This window comes from Protobothrops mucrosquamatus, unplaced genomic scaffold, assembly GCF_001527695.2.
Source record: "Protobothrops mucrosquamatus isolate PMUCROS unplaced genomic scaffold, P.Mucros_1.0 scaffold_197, whole genome shotgun sequence".
NCBI classification, from domain to species: Eukaryota; Metazoa; Chordata; class Lepidosauria; order Squamata; family Viperidae; genus Protobothrops; species Protobothrops mucrosquamatus.
Genome location: NW_015386273.1, coordinates 283,372 through 303,122, shown reverse-complemented (window position 1 = coordinate 303,122; position 19,751 = coordinate 283,372). Strand labels below are relative to the sequence as shown.

The window sequence follows — 19,751 nt, the reverse complement described above, 5'->3', positions numbered from 1 at the left end:
TTCTCCCTGCATTAGTCAGATACTGAAGGAAAAAGTCAGTGTGAGGACACCATGATTTCAGCCTGTTCAGATCGTTATCATCTTCCCCAAAGACATCCTGTTTTATTGTTGAAAAAGAAGCAGGGAAATAGCAAGCAACTTGAACGTACATCCTTTGTCTGATTTTGCTACCTGCAATTCTAGCTAATGACCAGGACGAGCCAATATAGATTACGCCCCACCGATTTTGAATCAATGCTCCCCATCCGTGTCAAAATACCGAAGCCGACATTTTTGTCTGAAAAGAGACGGCCCTCAGAAGGCAATCAAGAAAGAGTTGTTTTCTGCAAAACTTTATTGATACTGGTAAAACCCAATAAAGACTGGAAACATTCTGGAACAACTGGAACATTCCTCTGGCACCACTCTGGCTGCCAGCGAGAGTCTCCACTTTTCAGTATCCAGAGTTCAAAGGGCATCAATGCAGTGAACCCAAGCCAAAATCCAGCCATAGCACCAACGGCCTGCAGTAAGCAGTGGGTCCAGCATGGCTGGTGTCTTCTTCTTCACGCGCCTTCCCAGACAGCGGCAGTGGGCTTCTCCCCTGATCTAGTCTCTCTCCAGTTGCCGGTACTTTTTCCGTAGCACAGAGACCTGATCCTTGTACAGCACTGGGTCCAAGCGGAACTGAGAATGCACCAGAGGCATGTTGCCAAACCAGGCAGCAAAGTGATTGACGCACTCCTGGCGTTGTGCAAAATGTAGGCTGCTGTTGGATGGGGGTGCACTTTTCAGGAGCTTCAGGAACCGAGGAAAGACGAGGGAAAGAGACCAAGCATCATCATTAGACTAGATTTTTTATCCCACCTTTTATTACTTTATACAGTGTATCAATCTACATTATACCCCTGCTTCTTCCCATTTTCCACACAACCCTGTGAGGTGGGTTGGGCTGAGAGAGGGGGGTTGGACCAAAGCCACCCAGCTGGCTTTCATGCCTAAGGCAGGACTAGAACTCACGGTCTCCTGGAAATTGGCCCAAAGCAGGGTTCTTCAAACTTGGCCCTTTTATGACTTGTGGACTTCAACTCCCAGAATTCTGGGAGTTGAAGTCCACAAGTCATAAAAGGGCCAAGTTTGTAGAATCCTGGCCCAAAGTCACCCAATTGGCTTTCATGCCTAATGCTGGACTAGAACTCATGATCTCCTGTTTTTTAGCTAGCACCTTTACCATTACACGAAATGGCTTTCATTTCAATTTCGGGCACGTTGTTAGTGACATTCTGAACTGATACTGAATACAATTGCCCTCTTTCGCTTTCCAGAGTGAATGTTTCCTTGTACCAAACCTGATACAATTTTTTTTATTCAAATTCTGCATGAGGATGACAAAGATAACAGCTGCCTTCTTCTATTGCTCCTCAACAACTGGAATTGAGAGGTGAACTCCTTCTAAATGTGGAGCTTTTCACCTTTCTGTTTATCAGCCAGATACCCTAAGAACTTCAGGTATATACCCCTATCAAAAAAGTGGTCACGGTTCACACGTTCTGCCCACTGAAAAACTAACTCAGGTTCAAAAGAGCCTCTTGGACCTCTCTGCTAAGTATGGATTCCAAAGAGTAGCACAAGTCTGCTTTTTCCTTAAATCGGTGTGTCAATTCCCACCGTCAGTAGCCAATGCTGCCATTATGGGAGTGAAATCCTCACTTATCCAAAGGGCACCAAATGGGAGAAGTCTTACCTAAGTAATACTTAAAGGGCATCAAGAAGTGCTGGAAATAAAATATTTAAGACAGGAATAATTCCTTTCCTTTTCTCCTCTGCCCCCGCTCCATTTGTTCCCATCCATGCCTACCTACCTGCTGAGGTGGGCTCTCCCTGAGATGTTTCTTCTGGGTCACTTTGATGGGGGGCAATTTGGTTACAGCAGAAACCAGAAAGTTCATCAATATGTCCTCACAGTTGGCAATCTGATCAACAAAGCTCCTTAGTTTGGCAGGCAAATAGTTGCTGAAGAGGCTGTGATAGAACCTGTGGAAGGAAAACATAGGGGTGGGCAGAAAGAAGATCCCTGCAGAAACGTATAAGGCTCCCATCCTCAACCTGCTCCCTCCAGGTGTGTTTCCTGTACCACAATCTGTTTTTTAAAAATCATCTCAGAATACATAATTTAGAATGTTCTGGTTGAATATTAGATAAGAGCCATTAAATAGTAGAGTGCAGGTGGTTGAATTCAGTAGCTCCTTCCACTCTAGGATAGTATGCATTACCTACAAAATAAAGATGGGATAACAACAACAGGATTGCCAGCCCCTGAGGCTCAAGTAGGGCCCCGAAAACAGAGCCTTAAAAACCCAACATTTCTGAAGACTGGTTGCTGGAACAATGTTTTTCCAACTGCTTTCTGACCATATTCTAATTATCGTATTACATGCTTCTTTGCTGGACTGGAGAACTTTAGTTGAACCATATTTCTTAGTACATAAATAGACTAATCTTGTGGTGGCATCTTCTTCCTGACCCACTCCACTGTCCTTCAAAAAACCAGATGCCTAATTGTGTCAAGATTGCAACTCCCAGAATTCCCATCAAATATTAATAAAATGGCTGGTTAGAAAAGACAGATCTAGAAGTCATCAGTAAACAACAGCCTAATCAAGGAGTGACATGCACAGGCAAGTCACTCTTATATAAAAATAGAGCAAACCCTTCTAGCACTGCTTTTCCCGCCTTTTTCTACAAACTAAGGCGCCACCACATCCCTTTATTTCTCCACTTAGCCTCTGCAGAAAGAGCTAAATTGCAGATTTAATTTATAGAAATTTGGCTAAAAATATTTACACACAGGCTTGTAATCCACAGAGAGTTCAGTTTTAAAAATACCAATGCTTATATAGTCATAACCCAAAGGGAATATTCACCAATATGTTGTGAGGAAGGAGGAGAGTGGGGGCGAATCAGGTGAAAAGACTACTTCAACAGTAGTATATTTAAAGATAACTGAAGAGTGTAAGAACAGGTTAGAACTATATCCTCATAGAGAAAATCTATGTGATTGCGAGGAATCAAAAATGAATTGATGGCGCATAATCAAAGGATATTCATTTTTTTAGATGAAGGTTAAGGTGTATGTGAGAAAGAGACCCATAGTTTCAAGACCAATCCACACAGAATCTATTCAATGATCCAATGTTATAGTTACCACTGGATTCATTCTAAAGATATCAACCTCCCTGTTTATTCTTCAACCATTATCTAAAACAGGGGTCCTCAACCTTGGCAACTTGAAGACTTGTGGATGTCAATTCCCAGAATTCCTCAGCCAGCTTTGCTGGCTGAGGAATTCTGGGAGTTGACGTCCACAAGTCTTCAAGTTGCCAAGGTTGAGGACCCCTAATCTAAAAGATGCTTGATGTTCACCCAGAGATGTCCAGAACGCAACTGATGGAAGAACGGGCTTAAAAAGTATGAAAGCAGGTTCCAGTAGAAGGTTAGAGAGAGCTTCTCACAAACAACAATGTAAACAAATGACTAAGGGGGAAGCTTCAAGCAGAACCTGACAGTCATATCAGTTGGGATTCCAGCACTGAGTAGGACCTGAATTTGATCGCCTCAATGGGGTTTTTCCAACTGAAGGATACTCTTCAGTCAGGAAGGATACCTGTGATAGAATGCCGCTGCAGTGAGAACCATAGAGAACTCATTGGTCCATTTTGAAGTGTAGCTCCACTGGTTCTTGCTGGCATCCCAAAAATGGCTGCGCATTGGGAAGCCTACAATCTGGTTGGGGAAATTTCTCCATACGACAAAGGCAAAGTCAACCTAAAAGGAAGAGAGCAGGAAAACAATTGGAGAAAAGAGATTCTTTCATCAGAAGTCTTCATGGTGGTCTAGAGGAAGTCGTGTCTTCTACTTTCGAATTATATTCTTTCTTTTTTCCGAGTGGCATAATCTCTAGAGAAGGGGTGTCCAATCTTGGCAACTTTAAGACCGGTGGACTTCAACTCCCAGAGTTCCTCAACCAGCATGGCTTGGTGGGGAATTCTGGGAGTTGAAGTCCACAGGTTTGTAAAGTTGCCAAGACTGGACACCCCTGCTCTAGCTGTTAGCGTGAGGCATCCATAGTATGCATAATGTGTATCCACTTAAACATAAATAATAATAATAATAATAATAATAATAATAATAATAATAATAATAATAATAATAATAATAATAATAATAATAATAATAATAATGTTGGAAGGGAACTTGGAGGTCATCTAGTCCAACCCCCTGCTCAGGCAGGAAACCCTACACCATTTCGGACAAATGGCTGTCCAGTTTCTTCTTAAAAACTTCCAGTGTTGGAGCATTCACCGCTTCTGGAGGCAGGTGGTTCCACTGGTTAATTGTTCTAACTGTCAGGAAGTTTCTCCTTAGTTCTAGGTTGCTTCTCTCCTTGATTAGTTTCCATCCATTGCTTCTTGTCCTGCCTTCAGGCGCCTTGGAAAATAGCTTGACTCCCTCTTCTTTGTGGCAGCCCCTGAGATATTGAAAGGCTGCTATCATGTCCCCCCTCGTCCTTCTCTTCATTAAACTAGACATACCCAATTCCAGCAGCCTTTCCTTATATGTTTTAGCCTCCAATCCCCTAATCATCTTTGTTGCTCTTCTCTGCACTCTTTCTAGAGTCTCAACATCTTTTTTACATCGTGGTGACCAAAACTGGATGCAGGATTCCAAGTGTGGCCTTACCAAGGCCTTGTAAAGTGGTATTAACACTTCACGTGATCTTGATTCTATCCCTCTGTTAATGCAGCCCAGCACTGTGTTGGCCTTTTTGGCAGCTGCAGCACACTGCTGGCTCATCTTCTAGAAATTCCTAGAATTCCCACCTCTTGCCATGCTGACGGGCCATTCCAAAAGTAGTAATGAAAGGCATCAGGTTGGCAAAGACTGACCTAGTCTCACCAGCTGCAATTCTCCAGAATCAGCCACACTGTCTATTAACCAGTTCTGGAGATGTCCCCAATTAAAGCTAGAACCTTTTGCAAGCAGACCATGCAAAGATACTTATCTTTCCCTTTCCACATCTAAGCAAGCATTTTACAATGGGGAATCAGAGTCGGATAACTCATTAGACAAGAGAATTCCATATTTTAGTGTATATACGTATTTCCTTTTCCCCCATTTTTCTAAGTCAAACAATTTAAATTTCAATCATTTGATTGCAAAACATTGCATATACATATAGGTTTGCTTTGTCCAATAGGTAAGATATATACAATTTGGGGGACATCCCTAGCCCCCTCTTGGCCAAGATAGCTGCAGTGGATGGACTACCTCTCTGATCTTGGTTATTTTCTTGCAGACGTTTCATTACCCAAACTAGGTAATGAACGCTAGCATTGATGATGTTACCTAATCTGGGTAATGAAACATCTGCAAGAAAATAACCAAGATCAGAGAGTACTAAGGACCCCTCATTTCAACCTTCAGCTACAAATATTCTCCTTTATAGGGACTACTCAACTGTCCCAGGTTCCAGGCCTTCCCTGTGTTTAAGTAGTCATTTGTCCCTTATGCAAGCTCCATAGCTACAACATGAGTAGAAAGATAATAACAATGATGATAATGATGATGATAATAATAATAATGATGATGATGATGATGTTGGAAGGGCAGAAAACCCTATACCAGTGATGGCGAACCTTTTAGAGACTGAGTGCCCAAACTGCAACCCAAAACCCACTTATGCATCGTCGAGTGCCGGGTGGGTGTGGCCTATTGGGTGGGTGTGGCCCATTGGATGGGCGTGGCTGTGGTGGTAAAGGCAGACTGGGTGGGACTAAAAAGTTCAATCAATTCCAACTTTGCAAGATCTTTTTTTTTCCCGCGAGAAGTTGAAATTGACTGATTGAACCTTTTTTTTTTTTGCACACGGCGGTGGAGGCCTAAAGCGAAAAGGTTTTATAAAACCCAACTGAAGGCCTAGGACTGGGGCGACGGCGCGCGTGCCCACAGAGAGGGCTCTGAGTGCCGCCTCTGGCACCCGTGCCATACGTTCGCCACCACTGCCCTATACCATTTCAGACAAATGGCTGTCCAGTCTCTTCTTAAAAACTTCCAGCGTTGGAGCATTCACCGCTTCTGGAGGCAGGTTATTCCACTGGTTAATTGTTCTCACTGTCAGGAAGTTTCTCCTTAGTTCTAGGTTGCTTCTCTCCTTGATTAGTTTCCATCCGTTGTTTCTTGTCCTGCCTTCAAGTGCTTTGGAGAAGAGCTTGACTGCCTCTTCTTTGGAGCAGCCCCTGAGATATTGGAACACTGCTATCATGTCCCCCCTGGTCCTTCTCTTCATTAAACTAGACATACTAGATTCTGGAGAACTTTCTTACCTCACTGGTTGAAAGGCTGGTATATTCATCAAGACTCAACACAGCATCCGTTCCGATGGCAGAATAAGGCAAAAACCGTTCGCTGACCTGCAGGAGAAGAGAGAAGAAACAGAAAAGCACCTTCAAGGAAGAACCAGACAGGAAATCAAAGTCATTTATTTGTTTATTGTACAGATATGGGAGAGCCAGTTTGGTCTAGTGGTTAAGGCATCAGGCTAGGAACCAAGAGGCTGTGGGTTCTAGTCCCGCCTTATCTATGAAAGCTGATTGGTTGACCTTGGGTCAGTGGTTCTCAGCCCAACCCATCTCACAGGGTGATGGTTGTGGGGAATATAGGGAGGAGGAAGGTGTGCTCAATATGTTCACCACCTTGAATTATTTGTAAAACTATTAGAGGTGGGAGATAGATAGGTAGATAAAGAGAGAGAGAGAGAGAGTGAGAGAGATAATCTTCAGATAAATCTGAACGCACTTTCTCCCTCTCTCCACCTTATCTTCATGAGAACTGGGGTGGAGTTATCTGAGATGTTACTCATATTACTTTTCTGCTTTGTTTCTGCTGTTGGTAACTATTTCCTCTTGAATACTTGCCCACCAGGACATTTCTTTTGAAAATCGCAGAGTAAGAAAGGTCAAGTGGAAGATTTACTCTTGCCCATACATTGGTCTTTGGTTGAATGCTTGGAAAATGCACGTTGAATGATAAGGAGGAGAACTGGCTTTAAATGATAGGTCAGTGGTGGAGAACCTATGCCACGGGTGCCAGAGGCGGCACTCAGAGCCCTCTCTGGGGCACGCGCACTGTCGCCCCAGTCCTAGGCCTTCAGCTGCGTTTTATAAAACCTTTTCGCTTTAGGCCTCCGCCGCCTTGTGCAAAAAAAAAAAAAAGTTTAATCAATCAATCAATTTCAACTTCTCACGGGAAAAAAAAGATCTTGCAAAGTTGGAATTGATTGATTGAACTTTTTAGTCCCACCCAGTCTGCCGTTACCACCGAAGCCACGCTCACCCAATGGGCCACACCCACCCAGCACTCGATGCATAAGTGGGTTTTGGGTTGCAGTTTGGGCACTCGGTCTCTAAAAGGTTCGCCATCACTGTGATAAGTGAACCGGGGTGTTTAGAAAGCAGGATTCCTGCTGGAGTGTGGGCCTCAGCAGATTTTTCCCAAGTCTCCCCTTGTTAAAATATGACAACTACAACCATAATCTGGATGGCTTCTTACCTTGTTGCTCCTTAAAATGACAGTCAAGGGAACTGTGGTCGGCGTCCACTTCTGTGGAGGTGGCTTCTCGCAGCTCCATAAGACTAAAATCTGTACAAGAAACAGAAATGCCTGGTTAGCTAGCTGAAACGTGCAACAGAACAATCATTTTTTTTCATTTTGTGGCCCGTGCTGTACTTGTTTGTTTGTTTGTTCCTTCTGCAACTTAATTTGGCCGCCCATCTTAACCAATTAACTCTTGGCAACCAGCAAGGCTTACAAACAAAAACATACATATTTAAAAGAATTAAAAGATTAAAAGATGCTAGATAAAAAAATAACCCATTGCTCAATTCATTGCAGAACACAGCATACTATAAACAAATCAAGTCTTGCTAACATCCTGGCTCTAAATTCAGAAGGGAAAGCCAGGTTTTTAAGGCCTTCCAAAAGGCCTGAAGTGGGTTTAGTTGGTGGGGTGAAGAGATATTTCAATTTCTCCAGAAATGTTATTCTCCCAAAACCCCTGATTCCCCTAAAAATCAGACCGGGGCTTCAGGAGTGATATGAGTGCCTTAAGTCTAAGACATCCATCTTAAGATCCATCTTAAGACATCCATCTTAAGACACCCACTGCTATAACCCACCAACAAAACTCCAGAAAACAAGCAAAACCACTGAATGTTCTCCCTGACATCTCTGCTCGCTCTATAATGCCAACAAAATTCCAACACAGGGTGGGAAAAAAACCAAAACAGCCTAGGCCAGGGGTAGGCAACCTTGGCTCTTTTATGACTCGTGGACTTCAACTCCCAGAATTCCTGAGCCAGCATGGCTCAGCTTGGAAACCTCTCCCTTTCCCCTCAGCATGGCTGGCTCAGGAATTCTGGGAGTTGAAGTCCACCAGTCATAAAAGAGCCAAGGTTGCCTACCCCTGACCTAGGCTTTATAATCACCCTCTCCCATCAGGACTGCAAGACCCACTCTTCTTAGCCAAACTCGGCCAATTGCCAGCCTACTTGGGGATTATGGAAGCTGAAATCCATCTCTGGGGATCATCTCTGGGGTTGGAGAGGGACTACGTAAAGAGTTAGGCAGAAGACAATTTCACAAGGCTACCTTAGGAACATACCGTATTTTGGTTTTTCTGATGCAAACACCTCCAATGGCATGTCTCCTCCCATGAATGGGAAGGAACAAAACCTACTGGCACAGAACTTCATTGAAATGGGCATGAACTCTGCTTATTTCTATGAGTCTTATTTAAGAAAACACGCCGCAGACTCTTGTTGTGCTAAATCTACCTTGTTTGTATTGCGCTGCAGTACAAACAGTACCTCCTGCACCGATGTCTCAAAGCCACCCTCTTTGGGGTGGTCCTCTGGCTTTGTCTCATCCCCAGACTGCCTCGGGAATTTCAGCTTGTACAATTTTCCTTACCCTGCTTGGCCAGCTGCCCGAATCCCTGCTTTCAAACAGCAACTGGGGTTTGGAAGCAAGTATTCTTCTGTGCAAATGCCGCCACGTTTTGGCTCCAGAAGTCTAGTCTCAAGCCAGCATTTTAGGTTCATAGGAACGGTTGACCCCAAAATGTTAATGGTTTCCTGCAGCAAATCTAAATTATACAACCAAGGAGCAGCTAAAAAGTTGCTCTAGTTAGTAAAAGCATTTCAGTTGCTCATTATAAGGAAAGCGGCAGAAACGTTGATCTTTCTTAATGAAATTTTCCCACTTGATATATTTGAGATCTTTCTCGGAAATTGTTTTTCTAGGTGTGAGGTGAAAGGAAAGTCCTTTTAGCAGCAGCACTGTGAACATGGAACGTCCACCAACTATGAAACTCGATGGGCTGTGTTGTCCCATTTTTGCCCCCATAAAACCAGGCCGTGCAACTGACAGACAAAAGCTCTTCATACTGGTGGGGTACTAAAATGGGACTTGCAATTTCTCCGTTGCTTTCTTTCATTGGAAAGAGGTTTCTGCTTTTCTGCCTTATTTTCAGTTGCTTGAGAATTCCCTTCCAAGTTTTTTCTCTTGGAGCCTTGGTGGAATGTTGAAAGATAAAAATAATTGGCTTAGGATGGCAAACTGGGATCGGAATTTCTGTTGCTAAGTGATGCGGTTGTAAAGCACAATGTCACCTGACGGTGCCATGTAGCAATGATAGTTCTGGCAATTCCAGTTGTCATTTGTTTAAGCAAGGATCTCACGTAACGGTAACTTCCAGCTTTCGACTTCCTGCCGTCTTCCCCATGACTTTGCTTATGGGAAGCTAGTAGGGATTGTCAGAAATTGCAATTGTGCGACTGTGGGGATGCTGCAATGGCTGGAACTCCAAGGATTGGTCATAAATCCCCTTAATTTAGTACCATCATCATAACCTTTTTAATAAAGTGGCATGGTTCATTAAGAAGGATTTTCCACCCTGCTTTAGTCAGATATTGAAGAAAAAGTCAGTGTCAGGACACCATGATTTCAGCGTGTTCAGATCGTTAACATAACCCAAGGACTACCTGTACCCTTTTTGCTGCGTGCTTTCCCATTAGGCATTTTTCTATCATTCCGAAGCCTCCCTGCCCGTTTGCAATTCCCAACCTCATAACGCCTTAGAATAAGAGTCACTCCCAAACTGTCCCGCTGGGATTCAATGAAACCATGAGAAACCAGGAAGCAGACAACTTTTGGAGACTACTACTACCTCTACTAGGAAAGGCAGGACGCTCACATGTTCCCCTTGAGTGCCTCAGATCTAAACAAACGCAAGGCCATCACACTCTACCCAAGAGAATTTTGCAGACACGATCCTGATTTACTCCAATTGAATGAGGTTTTAAAAATGCAGGATTTGGCAGTAATTCGTATTGTGGGGCAGGACCAAACAATTGCCACTCAATCTTTCCAAAAGGAAAGCCAAGCTTTCATTGTTGATTTTTCTCTTCTTTTTTCGTTTCCTTTCTTTCTTCTGCCTCTGAATTACTTTGGACTCCTGGCAAGTAGGTGGACTCTGCAGTTTTCTGGGCAACATTTTTAGAAACAAATTGCTATTGCCTTCTCCCCAAGGTTGAGAGAGATTGGCCTCAGTACTAGTAGTTATGGTCTCCTAGCTTCTATCCAGCACCTTTAACCACTACACCCAATGGGCTCCTCTATAATATACTAGATTACACACCAATGCATGTTCCCTTAGTATTTTTACCGAAGTCAACTGATTTTTTCCTTCTAAAGCAGACAAGCTACAAGGACAGTGGGCTCAGACTCCAGAGTTCACATACTGAGAAGGCTCTGTTTACTGCCATACATTTTGAAATGCTCAGGATGGGCGCGGCCTGGTTAGCTGAGCTCATCTGCAGCACAGACGTGGCTGTTGACAGGACTTGCCCTGTAGTTAGAGGGGAAGGTGAGACTTGCTGACAGCAATAAAGGTTACTAGCCCACCCAGGTGTATCCTAAGGCTGCCACACCCACCACAACCCTCTGACATACAAGGGAATGGAAAAGGCACCAGAGCTTGGTGTGATTTTGTACAGCACAACTCTGGAAGATCGCACCTTCTAGCCATCTTCATAACAAGAGGTGGGAATGACAACGTGGAGCCTCAGAAGTCTGGATTAAGAGGGTAGCAAGGAGATGAGAGCTGCTATTAAACAGGAGAGTGGTGGGAAGGAGGCAATAGAAATTCGAGGTACAGGTAGTCCTTGATTTACAACAGTTCATTTAGTGACCATTCAAAGTTACAGCAGCACTGAAAAAAGTGACTTATGACTGTTTTTCACACTTAACGACTGTTGCAGCATCCCCAGGGTCACGTGATCAAAATTCAGGTGCTTGGCAAATGGTTCATAGTTATGACCGTTACTGTGTCCCAAGGTCATGTCATTTACCTTTTGCAGCCTTCTGACAAGCAAAGTCAATGGGGGAAGCCAGATTCACTTAACAACTGGGTTACTCGCTTACCAACTGCAGTGATTCTCTTAACAACGGTGGCAAGAAAGGTCGTAATAAAGGGCAAAACTCACTTAACAAATATCTCACTTAGCAACAGAAATTTTGGACTCAATTCTGGTCGTAAGGCGAGGACTACCTGGACTGGACTGGATTGCAGCGCTGCATATTTTAGATGGAGACAGATCATTTTTCATATTCCTCAACATAAAGCTAATATGTTCGTATAGGTCAGGGGTAGGCAACCTCGGCTCTTTTATGACTCATGGACTTCAACTCCCAGAATTCCTGAGTCAGCATAGCTGACTCAGGAATTCTGGGTGTTGAAGTCCATGAGTCATAAAAAAGCCGAGGTTGCCTACCCCTGGACAGGTAGTCCTTGACTTACAACCACAACTGGGACGGGAACTTCCATCACTATGCAAGGCAGTTGTTAAGTAAGTTATGTCCAATTTTACATCCTTTTCTGCAATGGTTGTTAAGCAAGTCACAGCACTCGTTAAGGGAATCATGCATTCATTAAGCAAATTTGACTTTCTCTATGGACTTTGCTAGGCAGAAGCCAACCGGGAAAGTTGCAAATGGGGGTCCCATGATCCCAGGACACTGCAATCATTGGGAATACATGCCCATTGCAAAGCATCCACATTTTGATCATGTGATTGGGGGGGGACACTGCAATCACTATCACCACAATAACGGCAAGAAACCCCTTTACCTTGGCACAGTATTGGGATCTGGAGACAGCTTGGATGAGTTTGAGGATGGGCTGGGAAAGGGAGACAATGGGTGAGACGGCCCAGATTAATGCTGTAAACTTCTCGGAGGGGCTGGATCCTGTTAAGGGAGAGAACTGGTGAGTCTGAGATGCTTAAAAAGCTCCTCCAAATCTGTTTTGGCTTACCTGCTGAAATTTAATCCCCGTCTAACCAATTATCATTAGTGCTTCATTTAGTGCCACCAGTGTACATGATATTTCAGAAGATAAAAGGAGAGAGAGGTCTCCACCCATAGGAAACTTGCAATTCAGATTTCATTGCCAGCGAAAACAGCAGAAGAAAGCAGGAGGAATTAATGAAACAGAGATAATAACATCAGTGACAATTTCAGCTATGCTCGTTTACAGCAGGAGCCTACGAGGTGGCTCCATGGACACCAATTGCCAGGTTCCCTGCCCCATTTCACAGTTCCTCTAGCACAGAGGTCTCCAAACTTGGCAACCTTAAGACCTGTAGACTCCATTTTTTTTAGTATTCCTCAGCCAGCCATGCTGGCTGGGGAATTCTGGGAATTGAAGTCCACAAGTCTTAAAGCGGCCAAGTTTGGAGACCTGTGCTCTACATGGCAGCCTAACACAAGGATCTCCCTTCATTTTAACCCCAAACAGTTGTTGAAGATAGACTGAGCTTAAAAAAAAGTGGCAGGCTCAAGATCTCCCCACCAATGGCTGAGATGGCAGCTGAACTCAGTTCTAATCCAAGCCCCCTCTAATTTAATCCCGCATTATCTTTCCTTCCTAAATCTTTCCTTCCTAAAACATCAGGTTCATCATTGGCATCCTTCAGTCTGGAGAGACTATGGTATTGTGCTCTGGAAAGAGGACCTAAGGCAGCATCTGGTGTGGCTAAAAAGGCCAATTCGAGAGTGGCAGTCCCTTCCACACTGAGGGCAGATGCAATCTGTCCCCTGTCCAACCCCCAGATTTCGCTGGTTCCGGGACTGCCTCTTTGCCTCAGCCTGCCGCACAAGTGTCTCTTCGAATTGGAGAAGGCCATGCTGCGTCTTTAGCCTCCAGGCTGAACGATCAGAGGTCAAGGATTCCCAGCTGTTAATGTCCATTCCCAAGGCCTTTAGATCCCTCTTCCAGATATCCTTATATCGCAGTTCAGGTCTCCCTCTGGGGTGCTCTCCCTGCACTAGTTCTCCATACAGGAGATCTTTTGGAATCTGACCATCAGCCATTCTCACGACATGCCCAAGCCAGCGTAGACGTCGCTGTTTCAATAGTGTATACATCAGGGGTGTCAAACTCAATTTCATTGAGGGCCGCATCAGCATTGCGGTTGCCCTTGGGAGGCCGGGTGGGTGTGGCCAGGGTGGGTGCGGCCCACTGGGTGGGTGTGGATGGAGTACGGGGTGGGCATGGCCAGCTCTACATCGTTTGCGTTAAGGGGGCCTGTGGGGGCCTGGGCAGGAGTGGGACAGATCTGAGGGTCTCTGGCAGAAGGGGGTGGGACCGGGGCAAGCGCCAAGGCATGGTCCATTTCTTCGTTCCTCACAAAGGGTGACCCCTCTCCAGCATGCACCCAGGGGGCGGGGCCGACGCGGCAGTAGCTGGTTCCTCGCTGTTTCCAGACGGCCTTGTGGAGCTAAGACTGAATGCGTTTCAGCATAGATGGCCACCACAAAATTGTACATTGGCTCCCGGCCGGCCTGGGCCTGGGCCAAGGCAGAGGGGGCCATTCCCTCACTGTTTCCAGGATGGCTTCACGGGCCACATGAAACCACGTCGCAGGCCGCATCTGGCCCCCGGGCCTTGTGTTTGACATGTCTGGTATACATACTAGAGATTCCAGCACATTCCAGGACTGCGCTATTTGGGACTTTGTCATGCCAGAATCTCAGAGGCTTTTTTGTAAATAAAAAGAGTGTGTGGGTATTGCTCAGCATTTTGTCTGGGCAGCTCTTCTGCATTGATAAAAAAAAGACCATTAAACTGAAGCATTTGAACATCCTCAAGTCTGGAAGAAGCAGAGGCACCAATTTTTACCAGCTTGCCTTTTGGGGAATAGATGGCTTATGACTGTCACAGGACAGGTATCTTCGCCTTAGGACCACCATTGAGCCCAATATTTCTGTTGCTAAGCGAAACAGTTGCCCCATCTTATGACCTTTCCTGCCAAAGTTAAGTGAATCACTGCAGCTGTTAAGGTAGTAACACAGTTGCTTAATGAATCTGGCATCCCCATTGGCTTGATTTGTCAGAGGGTCACAAAAGGGGATCACATGACCCCAGGACACTGGAACCGTCATAAATATGAACCAGTTGCCAAGCGTCCATATTCTAGTCACATGACCGTGGGGATGCTGCAACGATCATAAGTGTGAAAAACAGTCATGTCACTTTTTCCCAGTGATGTTGTTAACTTTGGACGGTCACTAAATGAACGGTTGTAAATCAAGGACTATCTGTTTGTAGCTGTTTGGTGACAATGCTCATGATGCACTGTTGAGACTCCAGCCATGACCCCCAGCCTGATAAAAGAGGGAGTTGGGGATGCCTGGCAGAAATGGATGTGAAACAGCATTTCATTCCATCCTCTCTACTAGACAGTCACTTGTCTGAAATGGTACAGGTTCTCCTGCTCGAGAAGGGGGCTGGACTAGAAGACCTCCAAGGTCCCTTCCAGTTCTATTCTGTTCTGCTCTGCTCTGCTCTGCTCTGCTCTGCTCTGCTCTGCTCTATACTCTATCTCTATCTCTATCTCTACTCTACTCTACTCTACTCTACTCTACTCTACTCTACTCTACTCTACTCTACTCTACTCTATTGTGTGGGTTTCTCCCTTTTGATTTTTCTCCCAGAGGCCTGATTGTAAGCTTCTTGGGAACAGAGGCTGCTCTGCGTTACTTACTTACGTTACTTACACAGCTCTTTGTCAGCCCTTCAAAGGAGATCAGGTCAAGAAACAGGCACAGCAGGGACTCCAGGAATGTTGTTTATTTTAATTTTTGAAAGCCAAGTTTCTCTTTGTCCCATCTTAAAGTAAACAAAATCACAGCAGGGCTGTTTCTTTCTCATGCTTCCTGCAACCTCTGGACTATGTAATCTCTTCTCTTAAGTCTCTGCTCAATGGCTGGTTTCTTCCGCTTCCTCAGACCTTCCCTAAAGTCATCTCTATGATTCTTTACATTATGTAAGGTTAAACCCTCCCCTTAATGATGAATGCAGTGAGTAAATACTAATTTTTAAAAAAGAAAAAGAAAAAGAAAAAAAAAACAGAAGATGGGCATCAGCTTACTTGGGAAACCTTAAAATTTGCAAAAGTACAAAAATGCTTTTAGTGGGGGGAAAATCTAAGACGCAGCTCCTCCTAAAGTAGACCAACCTGCAAGGAAATAAACATTCATGCTAATGATAATATTGAGCCTCTGTAAAAGATGAAACTGGAAAATAGGTGGTGGACATCATGGTGCCTGATGGAGTATCCTGGAAGAGAGACTACAGGTAGTCCTCAACTTACAATCACTTGTTTAGTGACCATTCAAAGTTACAACAGCATTGGAAAAAAATGACCTATGACTGGTCCTTGCACTTACGACTGACCATCACAGCATCCCCAGAGTCACATGATCAAAATTCAGGTGCTTGGCAAACCAGTGTGTATTTATGACCGTTGCAGCATCCCAGGGTCATCGCATCCCCCCCCCCCTTTGCAACCTTCCCAGCCAGCTTCCAACAAGCAAAGTCAATGCAGGAAGTTGGATTCATTTAATGACCACCTGATTCACTTTAACACAGACATGTCAAACACAAGGCCCGGGGGCCGGATGCAGCCCGCGAAGTGGTTTCTTGTGGCCCATGAAGCCATCCTGGAAACAGTGAGGGAACGGCCCCCGCTGCCTTGGCCCTGGCCCAGGCTGGCCAGGAGCCAATGTACAATTTTGTGGTGGCCATCTATGCTGAAACACATTCAGTCTTAGCTCCATAAGTCCCCCCCCCACATGGCCTGAGAGGAACAGTGAGGCTCCTCCAGTGGACCATGCCTTGGCACTTGCCCTGGTCCCACCCCCTTCTGCCAGAGACCCTCAGATCTATCTCACTCCTGCCCAGGCCCCCACAGGCCCCCTTGACGTGAACGGTGTAGAGCTGGCCACACCCACCCAGTAGGCCACATCCACTCCATCCACACCCACCCAGTAGGCTGCACCCACCCTGGCCACACCCACCCAGCCCCCTAAGGGTAACCGCAATGCTGATGCGGCCCTCAATGGAATTGAGTTTGACACCCCTGCTTTAACAACTGCACTGATTCACTTAACAATCATGGCAAAAAAGTCATAAAATTGGGGGCAATGCCCTTCACAACTGCCTTGATTAGCAATAGAAATTCTGGTCCCAACCGTGGTCGTAAACTGAGGACTGTCTGGAACATTCCATGCCGCACCATTTCGGGGTAAGTCCATCACCACCTCAACAACCCCAACCTCTTGAGAGAGAAGGAGTAGGGATTAAAAAATGAAGTTAGAAACGGTGCAGGAGTATCTCCCATACCTTGCTGCAGATAATAGAAAGGGAAGTCGTTGAGATGAGTGGAGTATTCTGGCAAGGCCACCAAGCCTCCGGGAAGCGTGTTCCAGAAGAACTTTGGGCGTGATTCCTGATGAAATATCCGATCTTTTATTATCTAGCAAAGAGAAAGATAGTTGTCATTACACCCCGGAGCTATCTGCACCTGCTAGAAAAGAAGGCGTCTCTTGGATGTGAGATCAAGCTCAACCGTTCTTCTTGGCCCCAAGTAGAAAAAGCTACACTAATCAGGAAGTCCAGATTCAAATTTGGCATGCCATTATTGTCTTTTTGATGCCTCCTCTGTAATTCCACTGGTTAGTTACCAGCAGGCATATTGTGTGCCTGAATAAGGAAACTATGGGTGAGGCAGTCAGAAAAAGAACTGAAAGTGTTACATAAATGTTAACTATTACTATAAAATTAAGCAAAGCATGCTAGACTGAAATATACCTCGTACCAACTCTGTGCAGGAGTTAAGAGTTGCCTTCAAAATAAAAGCAAAGCAGTTATATTGCAGGCATGGGGTACAAGTATTTATATTTGATTTCTAATTTACGAATGACTTCACATGAGCCGGACAGGGATAGCCAAAGAGGCCATAAAATGCCCAGATCTGCTATAGACATTCGTCCTGGCTAAAAACAATTTGAATAGGTCAAGAGGAAAAAGAGTTCTTGCTCACTTATATTTATATCTATATACCTAGATGTATTTTTAAGCATGATATGATATTGTTAGGACACTTGGTGGGGAAGGTGAAACTTAAACTCTTTGATTTCCCTTCCCCATTTGTCCAAACTTTTGACCAGAAGGAAAAAAGAAACGATGTTTTCCAAGGTAAGAGAGATGGTGGGGAGGTTGAAGAAGGAAGGAAAGAAAATGCAGACATAAAACCTTAAGAGACAGAAGGCAGCTGTTTGGCAGCTTATCTCATAAACGGCAACTCAGCCCAGGTGGTGAGAAAGCCCAGAAGCAAATGTTTCAAACCATTCAAAGAGACTCTGCCTTTTATTGGCATCTATGAATTTCTTCTAGTTCTGGGTCCAAGGAAGGCAAGTTGAAGTCCCTTTGCACTCATAGATCTGAAAAACTTCACCACTAACTGGTGTATCAAGCAACAGATAGGAAGGGTGGTGGGTAGCAGGGAGATTGGTCCAATAATAGCCATCTCCGTGTGGTTTAGAGTAGACCAGCTGTGTGGAGCGTGACTTAAGGATCAGTGAAGCCATGAAGGGAATTACATGAAGTTTAACCACACCTTCTCCCCTCCTTCTCTCTCCTCCAACTGCTCAGCCCTGACCTAGAACAAAGAACTACTGGAAGGAGGTTGATGGATCATGGGGACACACCTTGAGGCTTGACACACCTTGACACACCTAGACCAACTTGAAAGCTAAAGGTTCCCACCTCCTGTGGCTTCCTTTGGCCGTCATGCCAAGCCATTATGTGCTGAATATGTTGCATGAAGCTAGCCAATTTGTTTCAGAGTTGACCGTGTTGTGTGAACCTACTCACTGCACTCTACAAGCCACGTTTTATGGCTTGTCACAGGAATCCATGTAATTTATTTAGCAATCCCCAATTCACCATGACATGTGACCCCAATCATTGAAACAGAAATAATTACAGATGAATTATTTGGGCAAATGGTGGGCACACTTCTGCAGCTTACCTCAAGAGTGGTTTGCACAATCTTCTCCACAGAAGAAAAATACGTTTCCCATAAAAACTGAGTTTGCTGTTGGAAGGCTAGGATTTTGTCATTGTTCAGACATCGGACTGTAGATGGAATCTGTGAGGAAGCAGCAAGAACAGAAGACAGGAAGGGGAGAATGCAGGGTAGTTTATGACAGAGGGAAGAACCGCAATCATTTTTACAGAGATACTTCAGTATCTTTTTTTACAGTATTGCGTTAGTTATCCAAGCTTCTAGAGATCTTATACTGCTTATAAGTTTCAGTGAAATTATTACAATGGATGTAATTTTCCTTCTTTGTATTTTATGCTGCTATATAGCTGAAATACAGTCTTGTTGTTTTGATGGAGGAAAACATCAAAAAATCTTCCTTCAACAACAAAAAGCACCAAAAAAGGGATGATGTGGAGATAAACAAACCAACACTAGACCAAAAAGTTTGGTCTAGTGATTAAAGCACCTGTTTAGAAACCAGGAGACTATGAGTTCTAGTCCCACCTTAGGCATGAAACCAATTGGATGACTTGGGGCCAATCACAAGGAGACTGTAAGTTCTAGTCCCACCTTAGGCACGAAAAACCAATTGGGTGACTTGGACCCAATCACAAGGAGACTGTAAGTTTATTTTATTTATTTTATTTATTTCATTTATACCCCGCCCTTCTCCCGGAGGACTCAAGTTCTAGTTTCGCCTTAGACATGAAAGCTGGCTGGGTAATATTGGGCCAGTAATTCTCTCTCAGCCCAACCCATCTCACTAAAGTTGTTATTGTGCGGAAAAACAGGAGGAGGAAGCAGTATTAAGAAGGTACGCTGCCTTTCGTTATTGAAAAAATAATAAAAGGTGGGACGTAAATAAATAAACAAACTGCAGAATGGACATTGACTAAGCTATGTATGCATATTAGAGCTATTTATCCGCAGAATTGATATTTCTCTGACCAACAAGGTCCGTGCCTGCCACAAATGCAATCTATCCAGGACGCTCAAGGCAATGTCATAATAAAGGTTACAGTAATTCGGCTACCAGAATTCCACCCATTCCTAGATCAGTTTCTCTATTTAAATCAATGTTTAAGTTACCCACAGCAAGAACAAGAAATAAGTGAGACGTGATCAATGAAAGGCCATATAAAAATACTCCAAGGAGGTAAATAAATGAATACCTCCAGATTCCAAATAATTGCTGTACTTTATACAGGAAAATGGAAGCCTTTTATGCACGCTCCCACAGGGTGGGTCTCCTCAGGGTGC

General features: G+C 44.4%; 1 protein-coding gene across 1 annotated transcript in view; it reads right to left on the bottom strand.

The window, feature by feature from the left end:
- Positions 1-329: 329 nt before the first annotated feature.
- The window catches only part of EXTL1 (exostosin like glycosyltransferase 1), a 50,874-nt gene continuing 31,452 nt past the window's right edge, over positions 330-19,751 (bottom strand). The window contains exons 4-11 of the mRNA XM_015824989.1: positions 18,474-18,593; positions 16,784-16,916; positions 12,227-12,345; positions 7,588-7,677; positions 6,363-6,449; positions 3,644-3,804; positions 1,842-2,013; positions 330-777 (exon numbers count right to left, since the gene is read on the bottom strand). Of these exons, the coding sequence (XP_015680475.1) occupies positions 589-777; positions 1,842-2,013; positions 3,644-3,804; positions 6,363-6,449; positions 7,588-7,677; positions 12,227-12,345; positions 16,784-16,916; positions 18,474-18,593 (1,071 nt within the window). The 3' untranslated portion in view covers positions 330-588. The remainder of the gene's footprint in view (positions 778-1,841; positions 2,014-3,643; positions 3,805-6,362; positions 6,450-7,587; positions 7,678-12,226; positions 12,346-16,783; positions 16,917-18,473; positions 18,594-19,751) is intronic.